This window comes from Labrus mixtus, chromosome 9, assembly GCF_963584025.1.
Source record: "Labrus mixtus chromosome 9, fLabMix1.1, whole genome shotgun sequence".
In the NCBI taxonomy this organism is placed as follows: Eukaryota; Metazoa; Chordata; class Actinopteri; order Labriformes; family Labridae; genus Labrus; species Labrus mixtus.
Window position 1 is genome coordinate 20325620 of NC_083620.1, and position 20514 is coordinate 20346133.

Sequence of the window (20514 nt, forward strand, 5' to 3'; positions counted from 1 at the left end):
TAATGATATGGATTCACTCACTCAGTTGTATGTGTTATACATGGCTGTTTAGTTCTAGCATGCACAACATAGCTTTAGTAAAATTTTCATTTGAATAATGTTCTCCACTACATGATGGTCCTATTTCATACTCTGTGCCCATTGCTGTAGAGAAGAGATAAGGTCCTTGGTCTTTATGCCATTCACCATGTTCTTTCAAAATATCATTGTTTCAATTTTAAGAAGAAAAGGCCAAATAATTTAGAGGGCTGTTGTGAAAGAGAGACATTTGTGCACAAATAACATTCCTTTACACAGACACATTCACCATCAGCATTTCCTCTGAGCTTGTGGAAATAGGAAAAAAGTCTAATTTACCACTATGTTGTAAAGCCAATGTGTAATTTAGAGGCAATCTGGAGGAGCGGTTACACAGCTGAGGAAACACTAAACACATATAAATAAAAAACGAGACAGGAGCAGAAGTCATATCATTGGACAGCTCTGTATATGCCTTCTTTAGTTTAAGTATATATTCATGTTCACTAGACAGATATTCTTCATAGATGTATTTTCCCTTATACACATATTTAATATTTGACCATACATATCAGTGTTTATTGTGCTTTTGATTCACATCCATTGTCTCTCTTTGTAAGTAATGCTTGTGCCACAAACAATTTTATATTCAGTACAAAGAAAAAATCATGGATTGTTATTATGACTATTTAGACACGATATTAAGGTTTCTGATTCAGCCCAAATATGCAACTATCAGCCCCAGTTGTGTTGTCTTGACTGGCAACCAACAGATGGCATCAACAGCTCATAACATAGCACTGTACTAGTCCTGTATACTTGTTTTTTTTTGTTTTTGTTTTTTGTTTTGTTTTGGGCTTTTTTTGTAAATCTTTGAAAACACACTGAATAAATCTTGAAATCCATAAAAAAATGTATATATTCTTGTTAACCAATCAACTCACAGGTTATTTTAACACCAATTGGTACTGAAATGATTTGACATGACATCATTGAGACCACCTGCTGTGGTTTGTCTGCTCTACATAAATGTCTTTACCTCACCTAGCAACCTCAGATACCACCATGACATCACAGGAAAAACAGACCCTCATTATAGCGCTGAGTTCACTAGTTGCTACTGAAGTCATGTAAGCTACTTGGGTTGTAAAACTTGCAATGGAATTTCCCTAAAGCAATTTTGTTGTATGTAAATGTTAAACATATTAAAATGTATTTATATCATTTGTCCAAAGCAGAAAAGCAAACTCAAGATGGTGATGTTTCAAATTACACATAAGTCTGTTTATTTCATTTCATTAGGCCTTGAAATACCTAATTGTTGTTCAGAATGGTATATTGGGTTTAGACTTTGGTTCGCACATTAAGCCTTGCATATTTACAGTAGTGCCTTCTGGATTCTGCCCTAGTGTGAACTTGACATTGACCTTTTTGCACATAAATTCCACATTATTATAGTTAACGGCTGAAACTGAGACTCTGGGCCCTGAACCTTTGGAAAATCTGCTGCCCTCTGTGTGCACACAGGTCTATGCTGAGTACTTAGAGACCCTGTCAAATATGCCTGGTATCCTATTCTGGCCAGTCTCTCAAAGAGATCTGTTGTCCCTCTTTTCTCCCATTCCCCAGCCACAGCTCTGCATCCTGCTTTCACAGGCAGAGGGCCGGGGGATAGTCAGACAAACCTCGACACTCTGGATGAGAATTTAAAAGAAGGAATGCTGGTGCTGACAGGTGCCAAAAGACTGAAAAAGTGTCCTCACTTTATTACTGTTTGGGTTTCTGTTTTAGTTTTTTGTCATAACTATATTGTTGTCATTGTTCCTCACAACTGTGTGGGTCTTAGATGGTTATATATTATATAGTTTTTTTTTTACTTGGACTAAATTTAAGAGGTGGCCTAATGGTTATTACTGTTAAAATAGCAAAGCTGCAATAGATGTTGATCCTCTTGGTGGCAACAATAAATGTCCACAAGGAAAACAAAAACATGTTACATGATCATTTTAATGCAACCCTATGAGCATATACTTACTGTAAAGAAGTTAAAGTCACTGAAAAAAAGGCAGAGCATTTGCACCAGGATTGCTAAAGGGATTGTCACAATTTTGCAGAAGCATGTTAAGCATTTTTTTGTGGCCAGCATATACATTTTGTTTGGTTTTGAGGTGGAATTTGTCAGTTAGCAGATGCTTGTTATTACATCCAACAGAAAGATGGCATCATTTGCAATGTTAGCATTCATTTAGAGTGCTGTTTTTGTCAGATTGACAAAGTCAGGTTATCTCCTTGTAACTCTGTAATCAGGCCCTATTTTTAAACCTTTAGTGCAAAGCAACATGGGGCGTGTCCGACATCATTTCACTGTTTGAGTGGTGATTAATCTTTGTGCTTAGAAAGGTACAGGGCACAAGGAGTATCAATTAAGTAGCTTGATCATAGATAGTTGTGTTTTGGTAGTAACGCCCTCTGAGTAGCATGAAAAAACTTTGCCACCGACTTTAGACTTTAAACCAGGTTTAATGTGGTATAATGCACAGTCAATGTATGTGTCCTCAGCATAGGAATGCCCCACCTTTGCGCCTAACCACATCTCATTTTAAGACAAACACACCATTGGGTACTAACAGGAGTGCAAGTTCATTTTGCTAATCAAATAACGTGGCCGTAACAATAACAAATGTGTCCATGGAAAATATGATATGACATTTGATCTGATCTGGGTGGACCAGAAGTGTGTACAGTTAAGCATCTGCCTCCTGCAACCGAAAATGGCACAAATGGGAGCACTAAGTTTTAACCAAAACAGTTGTTGTATATAGTAGAGCTAATACAGTTATCTGAGCGGTGCCGAAACACTTCTGGAAACAATTGCAACCCACAACAGATTAAAACTTCTTAAAGCTTCACAGATGGTTTGATAAACAAGCAAACCAAACGAAAACTTTACCTGAACTTGTGTTGGCTTAAATAGATGAGCTTGTGAGACGATCAGTCTTGTATGCCAGGTAGTGTTTAGTGGGTCATTCCTTGATGCATATCCCAGACCCAAAGAGATGTGCTTGGATTTGTAACAATACCCAAACAAAAGCAGTTGCTAGGTAAACGTCTATGAGCTGTGGATGGAATCAATAACATCATTCACCGGTACAAACTTAAGCCAAGGAGCCAGATGGATCCAAAGATAAACTTGTGTGTGTGCCTGAGCGTGTTTGGTGTGTGTGTGTGTACGCGTGTGTGTGTACGCGTGTGTGTGTGCGTGTGTGTGTGTGCACTTTTGCTGCAGAGGGTCAGCAACATGAGGCTCATGAGAAATGAAGGAATGTACATAAGTCAGCAGTTGTGGAGCCTTTTCAAAATGTCATGTTTATCAGGCGCATAGAATGACGTTTTTTACACTGTAATAATACATGACAGCAAATGTGGTTCTGTCCTCTATAAAAGCTTAAACCAATGTAGGTCACATTGTTTGTCTTGATGTATCCATCCTTCCTTCATCTCCATAAGGCTTGGTATAGATTTGACAGTGTGGGTAACCATATGGGAGGCAGACCTGCTGGATCCGACACAAAACAGCACACCAGCAGAAGCAGTAGCTAAAGAAACCTTACACTTTCAAAACAAAGTATGGCCCACACATTTCAACTATGCAAGTAGAGGCCAACTCAAAGGCCTGCCACAGGAAATGTATACACACAAACATTCATGCATAAAGACAAAGACAGTCACAAACAAACCACAAGCTGGGACCACCGTGAATGTTTTTTTTTCTCTGTCTACGTCCTTTCAAATGTCCTTCTGCCTGTCATGATGACGAGATGATCAACCATCTAGTGTTTGTAAAGGTCAGGAGTCACAGTTCAGCCTCATTCTGCCCCCGCGTCATGCAGGCTTTTCAGACCACAGCTGTTACAGCTCTGTGTCAGCTAGATATTTGTCCTAAATCACCAGGGGTGTTTTTCCATTGCTATTTCCCTTATACCTACGACTCTCCAAAGGCTACATAAAGACCAGCAGTATTCACTTTAAGCACTGCTGCTGACGGCAAAACCCCATGTGCAGAAAGGAAATGAAGTTTTTCTTCCTCCTCTCTCCAGCTCTAATGGGAGTGGGGGTGCAAGACGGTAGCTGTGTTCAAAAAGTCATGAGGTGTGGGATTTGGCAGGAGGTGAAAGTGATGAGTGGTGACTTAAAGGTCAAAGGATGGTGAGGGAGGTGAGAAAAGGATTGCACCTACAGAGAGGGAAAAGCATGTGTGTGTTTAAGAAGGGGGGGGGGGTTGAAGAGACTCAGAGGGGTTTAAATGGAAAGTCTGTCAAGTCTTGTGTTACTCTCTTCTTATTTCCTCTCCTCATGCCTCTCTTCCTGTCTGTCTGAAAGGGAGCTGACGAGGATTGCTGTGCACTTGAACAGTGTGCAGCTTTGCCTCTGTCTGTAAATGTGCTTTCATAATCACAAACATTTGAATTAGTCTTCATGTGAACACTTTGTGTAAATCTTTAACATCAATGCATGAGGTAATCTGACAGAGGGAGAGATTTCTGTGATTGTAGGGCTCAATAGCAAAAAAATAAACAAAGGACACTACATTTTTAAATCAGATCGACAATTTCACCAACTAATGACGGACCTGTGATAAAACCATTGAATAAGGTAGCAAAGAAGAAAACTAGAGAAATTCACAGAGGGGCAAGTGTTAAACTGAAAAGCAGCAAGTGAAGTGAAGTACAAGGAGAACGTAAGCCAGATGCCGTCATGATTAAACCCAGATGAGGGGGATCATTGTTTCTGCGTGCAAATAGGGAGATTGGGACTTAACATACATTACATGCAACTAAATTTAGGCTGAGCCTCACCTTTGACAAGAGTAATACAAATTTGGAATTAGCATTTTGCCTGTAGGAAGTGAATGCTGCTGACTATGCCAATCTTGCCCCAGACACAGGAAGTTGCAGCATTGACATCTTAACTGCTGGCACCAAACAGAATAAAGGGCAATAGGCCATCTTGATCGAGAGATTAGAGAAGAAGTAGATTCAACATGTTAAGAACATTAGACCTATTTTCTTATGAATAATATAACAAAGAAAGTATAGTGAAAACCTCCAAATGTAAACTATTACTAATAGAGGATCAGATATTCAGTGTACGTTTTGGCTTGTTTTTTTTGTGATCAAACAGGCAAACTTTGTATAAAAATGTGAGATTCTTCCTGTAGGAGTCTGCACTGACTTCTTTAAATGTTCATAAGACCTGCCTTAAGCAGTACCCGTAGCTGCATTATCTGAAATGCTAGCAGCATTAGCCATGCCAGATGCAGGTCAGGTGCCTTAAATTCAACTTTTGGCTCAATCCATCTTTCTTTGTTTAGAGCCAATTTTTTTTAACAAATGTTCTCTCAAGACAAGGTAGAAGGATAGTATTGCGCTTCAGCTGCTCCACAAATGGAGGTTGGTGCTCTCAGAGAGGACCCTTAGACGAAAATATAATTATCTCGTCAGAATCCAAAGAAAGTATTGGAGCACATGAATCACTTAAGGCAAATTGACTTTGGTGTAAAAGACTGATGTTCGACTCACTGCGTCTTCCTCTGAGTCAAACATTATCTCAAGATATTTTACATAAGAGCAGATAAAAGACCTTACTCTTTGTCAGCCTTGACACAAAGTGCTCATCAAGAACCGTATGCAATGTGAGCAGTTGTTCACCATCTCCAGGGTGAACTACGCTAATGTTCTTGCTCATTGGTTGCTTAATGTGTCGTTCAGTTTACTGTTCACCAAAAATATAAGCATGTTTAACAAACGTGTACCTTCAGCCCTTTCAGACACAACACTGCATATGAAGAAGACTCACAACTGTAACAACCATGTAGAATAATATTCTTAAACACACAACCATAGACCAGCATCATACAGTGTTGTTTGATATTATGCAAGCTGTGTTAAGGCGACACAATCAGAAAATATCCTATTTAATGGATAAGGATCAGTTTTCTGTGTGCTACATTATGATTGGTGTTATCATTGGGATTGTTTCTATGTTCTGTTTGCCTCTTTGACACCAGAGATGATAAGAGTCAAACGTTTGTCAATTCAGTAATACATTACGATTTCAGATCTTCATTTATTATCAGATAAATTGTTGTTGTCTTTAAAACATATATAAAAAATGATCACATTTCAGTCATGCAATAAATCAAATCTTACAGACAAAAATGATTAGATTTGACTGCACTTGAGTCTCCTGCTGCTTTTACTTCACAATTACTTGCTATCATTAACTCCTGCTGTTTAAGTCCAACATTGGACTCAGTACTTGTTAGCTTATAAGGTTTTTTTTTTTGCCAAGACATCAGCAATACTGCAGTTGTGGTGAAAGTCAGACAGTTGTCAAAGCCTGCAAGAGTTTGCACATGCTGTTTAAGTGTTTTTTTACTTTACAAGGACTCTTTATTTCCTATTCTTTAGACACCAGCATACAGAGGCAACATAAACTTCGATCTACCTGATCATAGGACTGTGTCTGCTCTACATTACAACAGACAACGATTTGGAGAAGTTTCTTCATGCTGTGTCTGAAGAGGGAGGGAGGGAAGGAGGGTGGCGAGTGAAACCACTCAAATTGGGAAAAATGTCGGATTTCACAATACGGACAGTGTTTTATAGACTCCTAGGTAGAAAACCACAATGAGCAGGGCCTTGGAAGGCAGTCAGTTTGAATCTGAAAAGAATTGTGAGCAGTGGGGGAGTTTTATATCAGGAAAGCATCTGCCAAAAGCTATTGCATATTTTTCCACCTTGAAACAGGAGATTATGCGACCATATGTTTCCAAGCTGGTCGTTTTCTTTTTTAGTGAATTGTACTGTATTGTATCACAGGTCTTACTAAAACTACCTTGGGACATATATTTAATATTAAACTTCCATAATCCAAGAATGTGTGTTAAAATGACAAATGTTTTACCTCTGTTCTTCACTTGTTTTTCTTCCCTTTTTTTTTTGCAGTGCATGCTGGGATAGGCTGCAGTCCAACAAAAATGCAGAGGAACAAGCTAAAATGGAGAAAAAATTAAGGAAAGGATGAGTTCAATGACTAATGGTATGACAAATCATTTTAAGGCCAATGTGTTCTTTCCTGTTTTAAAATGTTAATATTATCAATATTATTCAGAATCTGCACGTCAGCACAATGAAGCAATTTTAAATGAATAAATTACCAGTTCTTAATGTGGCAGATAGTAGCTTTCTAACTACTGTATCTACCTTATGACCAAATGTAATGATGGCATATATTTATTATGTTAATTTAAACAATTTAAAAGTTTTAGCCACTTTATAAAATAATGAAATGGTGGGCAGATGATATCCACGAGTAAAAAAGGACACTCAGAGGAAACAGATTAGCTTGTGTCTCATTAGAAAAACGAGAATGAGACGTCGTAAAATAGTACATCATTTCAACAAAACCATCTTTTTTTTTTTTAAGATTTATTTTTGGGCTTTTGTGCCTTTAATGGAGAGATAGGACAGTGGATAGAGGTGGAAATCAGGGAGAGAGAGAGAGGGGATTGACATGCGGGAAAGGCGCCACGGGCTGGATTCGAATCCGGGCCGCCCGCGTTGAGGACGTTGAGGACGTTGAGGACTACAGCCTCAGCCCCAGCATGACAGAGAAGACAAGAGAAAAAGATTTTAAGTTTGGCAGCAGGATGATTGGTTTATAGAGGTTGTGGCAAAAATGTGGGTTCATATTTGAGAGTAAATGCCCCTAATCAGCTGTTCCACAAAGTGTAGAGAGACAGAGAGGAGGAGACTGATATTAAGGAGGGGTGCACTTCAAATTAACAATGACTTAAAGCTCCTGTTATGATTCTATTACTGGTTATGAAACAGACTGAAATTTATACCGATGTTTGAGCACAAAAAGCAACCAAGACAATAATTTACAAGACTGACTATTCCTCTGAGTCAGTTTTTGTTGCCTGAAACCGCTGCTGATATTATGTTCGGCTCTTAAAAGGCAACAGGAATAGATCTTTTTTTTGTTAAAAAGACAACTTACAGATGTACAATACAAAATTAGCGAAGAGGTAAAAGGTACTACTTTGTCCAAAGGGGGCGCCAAAATCAACACGAACAGAAAAGTTCCTCAGAGAAGCTAATAAATGACAATTAAAACAGTATTCCAGATTAAAATTATTCTAAAGTTCACTAAAGTGTGGATCACAAAGGCATGGTTATAACAAAACTTCTGACGATGATGATGATTTTTAAATATAAACATATTATGCTTTCTTTTCTCTGTTTATAATATGTATTTTTCCTTATGTTTAACTTTGCATTTATCTGCAGTAAATCAACTGCCCTCTGTTGCAGATGTTTACACTGATCAGAACATGTTTATTTCTGTGAAATTAGAGCCAGACTAGAGGCTTCAGCCTTTCTCTATTCGTGACAGGAAACAAAAAGGAGAAGGAAAAAAATAAAGTCTTCCGGTTACTGGTGTATCGACAGCATGCAAACAGATAAATGCACACACACTTTGTTTGCAACATTTGAACTGTTGACCAGGCACATGGGCAGCCCGCACACTTATTTGCAATCTTTAAACTCTGAAGACCAGACACATGGACAGTGTCAGATCCAATGTTGTACAAAATAAAGAAGAGAGAGGGACCTAAAACCCCTCAACATTGAGGACAGCGTGCACTGGGACCTTGATGGAACAACACTGAGATACGACTGAATAAATACCAGGTCAGTTACAAAACCTTACATAGTAATCATCATATAAAATCGAGGTAGATGTGCTCACTTAAACAAATGCTGTTTGCATAAAGGCAAGGCAACCAGTCATGCATGTGATCAAACTATAGCCTTCAGGAAAGTGAAATTATTGGATACTCTTACTGTGAAAGGTATCAATGCCAACTGAACATGTGCACAATAATGATCTACACAACTGCAAAACTGTATTGGATATCAACTTGTTTTAAAAAGTACATACTTCTTTTTTTTTTAGATAATTACTCATGGAGAGTTTTACAACCTTCCCCCTGTCCTCTGGCAATCACAGCAGCCGCACCAACAGCACATGTTCCCGTGACAATGTTCTGAAAACGGTGGTTTTTCCAGTTCTCTACTCCTTTCTCTTTCTGGTCGGGCTGACCCTTAATGGGGTGGCGGTGTGGGTGTTTTTTCGCATTCCATCCAAGTCTCACTTCATCATATACCTGAAGAATATTGTGGTGGCGGATGTCATCATGACCTTAACATTCCCTTTCAAGGTAACTTATTCATTTATAAGGCACACTGAATAAAACTGTAACTGATGTGTTTATTAACGTTTCTTTTTAACTACATCAAATGGATTAGTTGTGGGGCATGCATGAGAACAATGTCAGAAAAAGAAGGTTGTAAAAAAATCTCTTCTTGATGAGTTCTTATTCAAGCGATTTATTTAAGGTCAATTAAGGTCATGAGTTATTTTTCTTAATATTTATAACATATTTCTAAAGGGTACCAGCAGCCACTTTTAAAAGTCGTCATTCTGAGTTCCTAAAACACAAATCGTGCATAAATCGTTTGAACAATTTTAATTAATACATTTATCAATTTAATCTTTATACCCTAAAAATCGCAATTTGCCATTCCAGATGTTTTTATTAATATATTTCCATATTAATTAGTCAATTATTTTCAATATAAGAGGTATCTACTGTATCTCTAAAACCCTTTATTGACAATTTGGCATCCCAATTGATTGTTTTTTTTTAAATTTCCAATAGAGTAGGAAATTATTTTCATTATTTTAAGTTAATACTCAGTCTCTAAAACAATTGGCTAAAAATTTGGCACCCAAAATGTTCTTCTTTCTTTATAAATTTATAAACAAATTTCCCCCACGGGGGATCAATAAAGTTTATCTTATCTTTATAAATAACAACAAATGTTTTTCTGATTATTAAGGGGGATACTTAGAGAATCCAGCTTATTCCGTAAGCTTATCAACTTTGTAATAGACTTTGGTTTAATGTAAGTCTGTGTTTCCACAGGTGTTATCAGACTCCAACATCGGCTCGACTGGGCTGCGTATATTTGTGTGTCGGGTCTCCTCAGTGCTCTTCTACCTCACCATGTACATCAGCATCCTCTTCTTCGGCCTCATCAGCATCGACCGCTGCAGGAAGACCCTCAAGCCGTTCAGGGGGACTAACGCGGCCCGGTTGGCCCGTCGCAAAATCCTCTCAGGGGCCATCTGGACGTTCCAGCTCATTCTCTGTCTACCTAACGTGTTCCTGACGAGTAAAACGCCCAAGTCTCCACATTTTAAGTGCAGTGAATTGAAGAGCGATGCTGGGCTTTACTGGCATGAGGTTGTGAATTATACCTGTCAGGTCGTTTTCTGGAGCAACCTGGTGACTGTGGTGGTTTGCTACACTCTAATCACAAAAGAGCTGTACAGATCCTACTCCCGCACCAAATCTCAGGGCACCGGGGCAAATATTTGTAAAGCATCCAGTGGAGGCACCGTTCGAAAGCCAGGACAGGCTAAAAGAAAAATGAGTGCAAACGTGTTCCTGGTTCTGGCCGTTTTCTTTGTGTGCTTTGTGCCGTTTCACTTTGCCCGCGTGCCGTACACGATCAGCCAGACCCATGTGGTTATGTTTGACTGCAAACTCAAACTCTTCTTCTTTCAGCTGAAGGAAAGCACGCTCTTCCTCTCATCCTCAAACTCTCTTCTGGACCCTCTCATCTACTTCTTCCTCTGCAAGTCCTTCCGGACCACTCTGTTCAAGACCCTGAAGCTGCCGCATGGTACCTGTAGCAGGCTGCTAAAGAGGGGGTCGGACACGGACACAGACAGCACGCCTATGAGAGACTCCTCTGTGTGTACATAGGGCCATTACAACAAGTAAAGAGGGTTTTTTTTAACATGATGAAAGACAAAGTGACCTGTTCTCTCACTTGTGTTCATCCCCATGTTGACAGTCATTCCTAAAAAACAACATGAAATGACTATTGCAGAGCATATTCATGCTGATAAAAATCACAAAATGATTACATTAACATATTAAAACCATGAGACCATAAGAAATGTAACCCTGCCTCTTTTTAACAGTCAGGTGTATCACTTGAATATTGAACATGAATATTTGCCCTAAAAATGTAAACTAAGGCTGTTTTGATAACGTTCTGTCAATCCCCTCATCTGATAGCCTATACCTACCATACTGCAGCAGTAACACGTTTCAATAATTCAATAGTAGGTATCAATCTTGTTGCAGATGGTCTTGTTTCCTTTTTTTTTTAGGTCATATAGAGGTATCAGTATTTATTTCAGTCTGTTTGATCATAAGCTTAAAAATACAAAAGCTTTAAGGAAATCAACCTATTTTAACTCCCTGTAAAATATTAACAATAAAAGTATTTCCTGTTAGAGAAGTCAAGAAGCACAAACATCCACACAAACATTTTTGATTGCTGACTTGTGACCAAACCTGAAGTTATCCTTTCTGTTCTCTATTCCACTTAACAACAACATCCTGCAGTTCCTCTTTTAGATTGCCATAACTCTGTCTTTCAAAGAACAAACAGCATGTATTCATTTAAAAAACTGAAGATATAACTAATCCTCTTCCTACCTGTATATTTAACCTCAACTTTGACCAATAAACTCATGTCAATAAAGATCTCTTATTGTTGAACATGCATGATTTCTTTGGACAGTATAGCAGATTAAATTTGGTGTGAACTCTACATGTGGGATTTTTTTTTCTGTTGCTTCAATCAAGAATGCTTGTCTATGTAGTAACCAGCTAAGGAGAGTGAAGTACCAAAAGACAGACCAAAAGGGCCCTTCCACAGGACTGGGTTACGCTCTGTTGAAATGCATAAGCTGAAATTTTGGACAGACCGGTTCCAGAGAAATCATAACGAAAAAGAAAGTTATTATACTTCTGCAATTTGGTTGGTCCGGTTATTCGACGGTTGGCATTTTTTTTCCAGATTTCTTAACCATACCCCAGTATGATGTTAAGCACTTAAAGTGTACTTCCTTTTGTTGAGAAAGTACCTCTACCCTTAATGAGCTCTATTCACTAGTATCATTGACTGAATCTCAAAATGTAACTAATAACTTTTTATTTCTAGGAAAGGAATAATAAACTCTTAAAGTCAACATGATTAGGTTAAGAATTTTACTGATAGGAAAATAATTGAAGAAACATTTATTGTCATCTGTTATCTATCACAGTATAATAACATCAGCATTTTATAAATCCACCGAAGCAGTAAACTCATGACGGTAAAGTACTTGAAGAAAATGATTGCAATGATTGATAATATGTCCCTAAATTGTTACAGCTGTACTATATGATTGTGTGTGTGTTTGATATTGTGTGCGTGTGTGTGTGGGGGGGGGACAATACCTGGATTTGAAGTTCAAGTCCAGAGATTGAATTATTGTAAGCTGAAAAAACATGGTTAAGCCCAGTATATGCCATTTGAATACCTTTTCCCTCCACAGCAGCTCTGTATTCATGGTTTGCATCTTTCTGGTTGAATTGGCTTGAACATCGTCGGTCAACCATCTTTGGAAGGTGTTAACCATGCCAGGTGTTCCAGTGTGAAGGTAAGGACATCATGACCATCGGTGAGTGACTTAATATTGTGTAAAATGTGTTGTAATAAATGTTTCAGATTAGATATAGGTGTGACTAGGGACATTACATATTAGATTTTGTTATTTTGAGTGAACACAAGAAAACAGCTTCAGTCTTATTATTTCCTAAACAAAAGTTTCCAAAGAGTTAACTGTATCAGTGCGACTAGAGAAACTTCATTGGGTCTGGATAGTTAACTTTCTCAATATTATCTGAAGCAAAGGTAACGTTTTCCTCCTGTAAAGATGACAAATTGCTTAAAATAATTGAATTTGGTTGTTTGACAAAAGAAAAATTACAAAAGTCCGATGAAACCTAATCATGCTCAGATACGTATTTTGCACAGAAGCTTTAATTTGACTCAACTACATGAATGCCAAACAAGTGCTTTTCTCTATCAACAGTTAAAGCAGGTAGTTTCTATTGTTGGAGACCATTCTCTATATGTTCACACGTAAAGTAGGTTTAAGCTTAACTGCACAAAAGACACTAATTGCATCAAATTTAAACACATATCACTCAGGGGTAAAGCAGAAAAACTGATAACACGTTTTTAACCAATAGCAAAGAAAATCAGACAAATTAAAGAATCTTTGAGGCAACAATGATCTTGAGGGCAAAGGGATTGCGACTATTATTTGGTATATATGTATGTTATCTGTTTTTCTTTATTTCTATCTTTTATTTCTAAAAGCCTCCTTTGGACAGGTGTTGCAGATTATATTGCTATAAACAAATAGAACAGTGCTGTTACAGCACAGATGTTTCTGTATGTCCATATCAAATAAACAAATACATATTAAAAAAAAAACATTGTTACTGTGTGTGATAGTAAAGTAACTTAACCTGTTTTTATTTTGCATGTAGAAAAAAAAATCCAACAATGACACAACTTCTCTTATTCAGAGTAGAAAGTGGAAGTGTCAGGTTCCAGGACGCATTCAAATGCTCCGGTCGAGCATTCAAAACCAAATTATAGTAACAAATGTTTTGCGTAATGATGAATGCAAATCAGGGTAGGCTGAGGCACATTTAGAGCAGTTGTTGTCTTAGGCAGGTGCCCCGGCAGTGACTGGCCACAGAAAAATGAAATCCTAACTCACATCAGCCCAATCAGTTAAATCTGAAAATGGAATGAACATGATGTTATTTTTTCACATCGCTACACAATGCTTTACATAAATTCATGCAAATAAGTCTTTCATCCACTGATGCAAACAGTGTCGATATCGGTCTGATCTTAATAGCCTACATAGGCTAACTCCCTGCTGATTACCATTCCAAGGAGTTGTTCTGAGACCAGTTCAAAAATCCTGTTGACTTTGTCTTTCATCCCTGTGTCTCTTTTTTACCCCAGATTTAACAATGACGTCCAACTACACTGCACGAGTCTCCCATGACTGCGCTCCCTTCAGCGTTGTGACAGTAAATGTTGCCATCGTGTGCCTTTACTTACTTCTGATCCCCTTTGCATTGCTGCTCAATGGGGTAGCTGCATGGGTGTCCTTTCACCTCCCGTCTTCGTCTACCTTCATTGTGTATCTGAAGAACCTGGTGGCTGCTGACCTCCTCATGATACTGATGCTTCCGACGAAGGCAGCTAGCGAGCTACCGGGAGCAACAGTGTGGTTGCGGGCGTTCGACTGTCGCTACTCTTCCGTCATCTTCTACAACTGTTTGTACACGGGTATCACCTTGATGGGTCTCATCAGCCTCGACCGCTTCTTCAAAATTGTTCGCCCATTTGGGAAGCTGTTGGGACAAAGTGTTACCTTCAGTCGTGTTACATCCAGCTTGGTTTGGTTGCTGTTATTTACCGGCACAGTTATCCCAACAATCATTCTGACAGACCAGAGTCCTCTAAATATGACAGCAGATTTCTGCATGTCCATGAAAAGTCCAGCTGGTGTGACCCTTCACAAGTATGTAGTCCTCTCCATGGATGCCCTATTCTGGCTCGTCAGCATACTGATTGTGTTCTGCTATGCATGCATCACCCTGAAAGTCCTGCAGTCCTTCAGAAACTCAGGGAGCAACAACAGCCAAGGGAAGAAGAAGACCAAGCTACGAGTCTTCTCGATTCTTCTGGTGTTCTTTGTGTGTTTTGTGCCTCTGCACATTATCCGTATTCCCAGCACATTGCTTGAAGTGATGGGCATTGGTGGCTGCACGCAAACATGGTTGACAACAGGCCAAACATTATGCCTGTGGCTGTCGACCACTAATGCTTGTCTGGACCCGGTCCTCTACGTATACCTGTGCAGGGAATACAGAGACAAACTGGTGGACATGCTGAAGGCTAGAGGCATCAGTGTCCGGTTATATTCAGGAGAAAGAGAGGAGACTTCGCAGTAGAAGTAAGCCATTTATTAGTGGGAACAAAAAACTTTTGAAGTGTGACACATTTAAAGCTCCTGCAGGTTCAATTTGATCTTTGGCGCCACCTGTGGACAAAGCCATAGCCTAACTTTTTACCTTACTGATACTGTGCTGGGTATGTTTAAGAAGTGTTTTCTGATTAAAAATATTTGCCTACTGTCTTTTAAATGTACATAGCACTAACTTATCTTTACGTTCTCTGCAGTGTGCTGGCAATATCATGTACTGACACTTACCCAGCAGTAGAAGTTACAGACAATAAACACAACTAAATACAATTTAATATGGATTTTATTCATGCGCTACTTTCAGGAAGTAAGGGACCTTAGCAGTCTTACACTGACTTACTGGTATGAGCTTTAAATTTGATGCTATACTGCCCTCTAGTGACCTAAGTAAGACTGTCCATATACTATACAGTGAAAAAAAAACAGGCAGAAACATGATTGATTTACTACATCAGATAGATATGACAGTTTATTGACAGGGTACAAAAGTTTAAAAATGTAATATACACGTTTGTCATTGCTTGCAATCAAATGAGTTATAACGTTTGAACACACGAAGCTCTATGTTAAACTCAGTGGTCAGGTCTCAGTGTGTGTCTCTATGCAGTGACATGTACATGTACTTATAGATATATATATTTATTGGATATGGGATTTTTGTTAATAAATTTGAGTTTGTAGTTACATAAAGTTTTGTTTTGTTTTCCTGTTTGTGAAAAATGCAGTTATTTGTGTTACTTTTATTGCACAAGAAGTAACCCAAGAGTCTAAACAGGGATTATTTTTCTGCAGCTCAGAGGCATCATATAACTGAACCATAAAAAGACGAGACCCTTTGTTTTAGTTGTTGAAATGAGTGGTAGTATAAATCATTCCACAACAATTCTAATCACCATGTGTCCAAGTTTTATAGCTTCCTAATTTAAGAGCTTTGTTAAGTTAAACTGATTCCTATATTCCGGTTTTCATTATCTCTGTAAGTCATTAGCAATGTCATTGTGCAGCAATGTCTACCTCGGTGCAAACAGTAAAGTTAGAAATGAAATAGCAATGCAGCCACTTCGTTAGTCAGCACAATTCACTGCAGCTTTCACATTTGGGAACTGACGCGTGCTTTTACTTTTTGGCAAACGATTTTAAATGGCTTTACTGAAATTGAACTAGAAACATAAATCTACTGGGAGTCACCTGCACCAGCTGTAAAAGCTGAGGCCCCCTGTTGGTTAGATGATGTCACTGCACCATTTGCTGCAAGAACAACTCTTTTATTCTTGTTTTAAATGATGTAATCAGGGGTGCTGTTAGCCTTCCGGTTAGTGCATTCGCCTCATGTACAGATGCTTAAGTCCACAAGAGCGGGTATAGCTTGGGTTTGAATCTGACCTGTGGCTCCTCTCCTGCATGTCATTCCCCAACATCTCTCTCCCCGGTTTCAGACTTTATCCAGCGTCCTATCTCTGACTTAAAGGCATAAAAAGCCAGAAAATAAATCTTAAAAAAAGAAGATGTAATCAATCAGTAATCAAAGTTTCCATTGAATTAATTATATTAACCAATAAAGCTACAATATTTGACATCAAGGTTTATTTTCTGTTGCCATCAATACACAACAAAAAGATGGCAAGCAGTGGAAATATGATGTGTAGTTAATCTTTCTAATAATGCTCAGCTAGAGCCAAACTACATTACATTCGTAATGATTAATGATTTCAAGGATTATGACCAGAATGATACATTGGTTGGTGTAACTGGTCCGTGGAAAAAAAATAAAATCAGACTCTGATCAGTTTTGGAAAGACAATACAGAAGCAATAATATCTGAGCCAAAATGTAATCAAAAAAAAAACAAAGAAAGAAACAAAGGAGACTCCAAAACCCAAGCGCTCACCCCATCTACTCATTTATCCAATCACTGCTCCTTTCTCACTACGGGCTGTGTGTATAATGCACATTTTGTTTTTGGTTAAAGACCACTACGTTTTTCCTAGTTTTGCATATGTTCCCAATTCTGTCCTCACTGATGAGACATTGATTTGTTTGCCAGGTACATCCACAGAGTTTCTTCAACACCTACCATTTCAGTACATGCACACAGATCCGTCCTGAAGCTTCGGTTTTGTGAGGACTGAGTCGAGTCATCAACGGTAAGTTATTATCAAGATGTCTTCTATTTTTATGACTAATTCATTAAAAAAAGTAGATCAAGAGCTGCATAAATGAAGTGATGTATATTTAGAATTAGAACTGGGATTTTAAATGATTTGTAAATACATATTTCTTTAACACAATGAGATGAAAACTTCTTTGTACATCTGTAACAATAAAGCATTCTATTCTATTCAAAGAGTTGCTACATCTTCTGCTGTGTCCTTTTGAAGAGGTCTCAAATAACACTTTATAAAATGAACTGTGGCACAAACAAGCACAGGAAGTTCACACAGTATTAGAAAAATGACCACAATTGTGGTTAAAAGTTGCAGGAGAATAAGCAGTTTGTTGAAGTTGAAGCGACACCCAGTCAAGGTTATTTCAGCTTGACAGAAAGCTAAAAAGATACTGAAGCATAAAGTGCTTTGATTTGGGTTTAAAGCCATTCGGGGAGCCCTGTGCTTCTCACATTTTTTATCTCTTTCTTTACAAGAATTAGGTATTTGGAAAAAAAAAATGTGTAGGGAACTACTGAGGGACACTCATTGTTTCCCTTTATACCTCATTGAGTCAATCAGAAGTAAAAGAAGGACTCAAAACTACAAGCAACCCTTTATTGATTCTATTATATTAGTATTTGTATTCAGATTTTTTTTATTTGACATTTTTTGTTTAGTGTGATGAAATGTGTTGTAAAATGGCATTGATATGTAATGAAAAAGATTAAAAAGTTTTCTTTATTTAAACAAAAAAAAGGGGATATATTTCACACTACTCTGCAGTGAACACCACGTTAAACAACTTGCTGCTTCTTTTTCTTTGCTAGGCTTGCAACTGTGACACACAGAAGGGACAAAAAAATGGATGCACGGATGGATCCGTTCGACATAAGCCAACAGGGTGAGCAAAGAAATCTTTGATGTTATAAAAGAAAAGTGGAAAAACAACCGACAAGATCATACAAAACCTGAAATATAATGATAATAATATACCTGAAGATAACGTTTCTTTGTGTGTTCTAACATGCATTTCCACCTTCCTCAGGCGCAGCGACGGCACTGAATGGAACATCTTACAATGAGTCAGGTTGTGAAGGTTTCATCTACGACCCACACATTGCCCCTGCTCTTTACTTTCTTTTATTCCCCATAGCTTTGCTGCTGAACAGCGTGGCAGCCTGGGTGTTTCTGCACCTCAAATCTGGATCCACCTTCATTGTGTACCTGAAAAACCTAGTAGCTGCTGACATCGTTATGACGGTCCTCGTCCCGATCAAAGCTGCAAGTGACCTGCCGGGCACATCGCACATGTTGTTTGTACTTTCATGCCGTTATTTCAGCACCATGTTCTACAGTACACTGTACACATGTATTACTCTGTTGGGCTTGATCAGTCTGGACCGTTTCTTCAAGATCATGATGCCCCACAGCAAAGTGTTCAGTAATCTGACCTTTAGCAAAGTGGTTTCAGGATCAGTGTGGGTGATCTTGTTTGGAGGCTCCGCTCTACCAAATATCATTCTGAGTAACAAATCGCTCGCCAACATGACAAAGATCAGCACTTGCATGAAGCTGAAAGGCCCGGCCGGACTTGAAGCACATGAAAGGACGGTGATTTCCTTGAATGTGTTTTTCTGGCTCGTCAGTGTGGTGATTGCGGTTTGCTATATTTGCATCACAAACAAAGTGATCCAGTCTTTTAGAAACTCCGGCAGCAACAACAACCAGGGAAAGCAGAAGATCAAACTGCGCGTCTTTCTGGTTCTCATCGTGTTTTTTGTGTCGTTCGGACCGTACCACATTATCAGGATCCCCTACACTTTTCAACAAGTCAACTACTCCTCCACCACCAGCTGCTCCTATTTATTAGGAAGGTTTGCAAAGGACCTCAGCCTCTGGTTTGCCACCACCAACATCTGCATGAATCCACTTCTCTACATGTTTCTGTGCAGGGAGTTTCAGGAAGCGCTGAAGTCCATGATGAATAGCTTGTCCGTCTCGTTTTGTGGAGCCTCTGCAGAGAAAGCAGGAAGCTCTGTGCCAAAGACGAGACTCTGACAGAGCTGGTTGCCACGTTCAGCTCTGAAATGTTCATTATTTTGTAGATTCAATGTCAGATTATAGTTTCATTTATAGATGCTGTATGATCTGTCTATCTATAGATTTCTGCTCTGTCTCTGCTGTCATGTTAGAGTGGCACTTTAAATATTGTGAAAACCACTAACAGGAAATACAAGAACGGTGGAGATAAACAGTGTGCAGCCAGTGAGGAGATGTGAGCGTGCTGTGTTTTTGTCAACAAACCATGTTTTTTATATTACCATAAATTTAAAAAGCCAATAGAGTTCTTCAGAAACAAAGATAGTGACTGACGGAGTCATGAAAAGCAGGCTGAAGTACGTCAATATTTGATTTTCATACTCGTGTTGTATGATTGTGGTTACAGAAAAAAAAAGTTGATGCTTGTATAAAGCTCTGCAGATTAAATCATACGCCAATATCATCACTTCCTGCAGTGCTTATCACATTTCACATGAAAAGTGACTAACTGCACAGAGCAAAAGATGTTTGAAAATGATCAGTTCTACTTCTCTAATCTAAACGACAGCAAATAAAGTGCGCAGGACGTTTTTGATTATGTAGCCCCGACACAAACACAAACTTTTTCTTACTATAGTGGTAGCTAATGCCGCTCAGAGACTAAGTGGGTCTGTGAGTGTGACTTGTTCGCACCAAAATAAAATTCAAAGTCCAGATAAGTTTGTTGATTTATTAAACAAAAGAGTGAAAAATAATTCCAAACAAAAAACAATGACGATGACAATGACGGTCAACTGAAAATAATCAAACCCACTCAACCTCTTTGTCTGACTGTCCGCTACAGCAATGCACAGCGACAAATAAGGTAAAACCACGGCCACAGCAAATTACCAGGAAATGATATCAAATTCACATTATGGCTCCTAGTTACTGCAGGCTCAGGGTTTTGTAAAAATGAAAAAAAAAATAGGATCTTCATTTTTTGTGTGTATTAAACTCAGTAAAAAATCTGTAACATTTTATTTTCTTGGTGAATAGTAGTAATAAGTATTTGTTGGCGTAGCTCAATAAGACACATGTTCTTTTTATGGTTTTATTTAGCTTTTCTATTACGGGACAGTTACACTCCAGCAGCCTTATAAAGTGAATAACAATCCACAAATGGACCGAATTAAAATGTGTACAATACCTTAAAATACTCAGATGTGATTTATTAATAATGCACACTGGAAGAACAACACCATTAAACAAAGCT

The 20514-nt window shown here is 38.4% G+C and overlaps 3 protein-coding genes across 3 annotated transcripts; all 3 read left to right on the plus strand.

Moving 5' to 3' along the window:
- Nucleotides 1-8525: 8525 nt before the first annotated feature.
- Nucleotides 8526-11728, plus strand: p2ry12 (purinergic receptor P2Y12). Its single transcript, XM_061046771.1, has 3 exons — nucleotides 8526-8777; nucleotides 9043-9307; nucleotides 10076-11728. The coding sequence occupies exons 2-3, from the start codon at nucleotides 9053-9055 to the stop codon at nucleotides 10919-10921; spliced, it is 1101 nt and encodes a 366-aa protein (XP_060902754.1). The 5' UTR covers nucleotides 8526-8777; nucleotides 9043-9052; the 3' UTR covers nucleotides 10922-11728.
- A 2322-nt stretch (nucleotides 11729-14050) lies between these two features.
- LOC132980593 (P2Y purinoceptor 13-like) lies at nucleotides 14051-15740 on the plus strand. The gene has a single exon (XM_061046805.1). The coding sequence runs from the start codon at nucleotides 14051-14053 to the stop codon at nucleotides 15038-15040; it is 990 nt and encodes a 329-aa protein (XP_060902788.1). The 3' UTR covers nucleotides 15041-15740.
- Nucleotides 15741-18092: 2352 nt separating this feature from the next.
- Nucleotides 18093-19854, plus strand: LOC132979949 (P2Y purinoceptor 13-like). The gene is made up of 2 exons (XM_061045773.1): nucleotides 18093-18120; nucleotides 18265-19854. The coding sequence occupies exons 1-2, from the start codon at nucleotides 18093-18095 to the stop codon at nucleotides 19275-19277; spliced, it is 1041 nt and encodes a 346-aa protein (XP_060901756.1). The 3' UTR covers nucleotides 19278-19854.
- The last annotated feature ends 660 nt before the right edge of the window (nucleotides 19855-20514 follow it).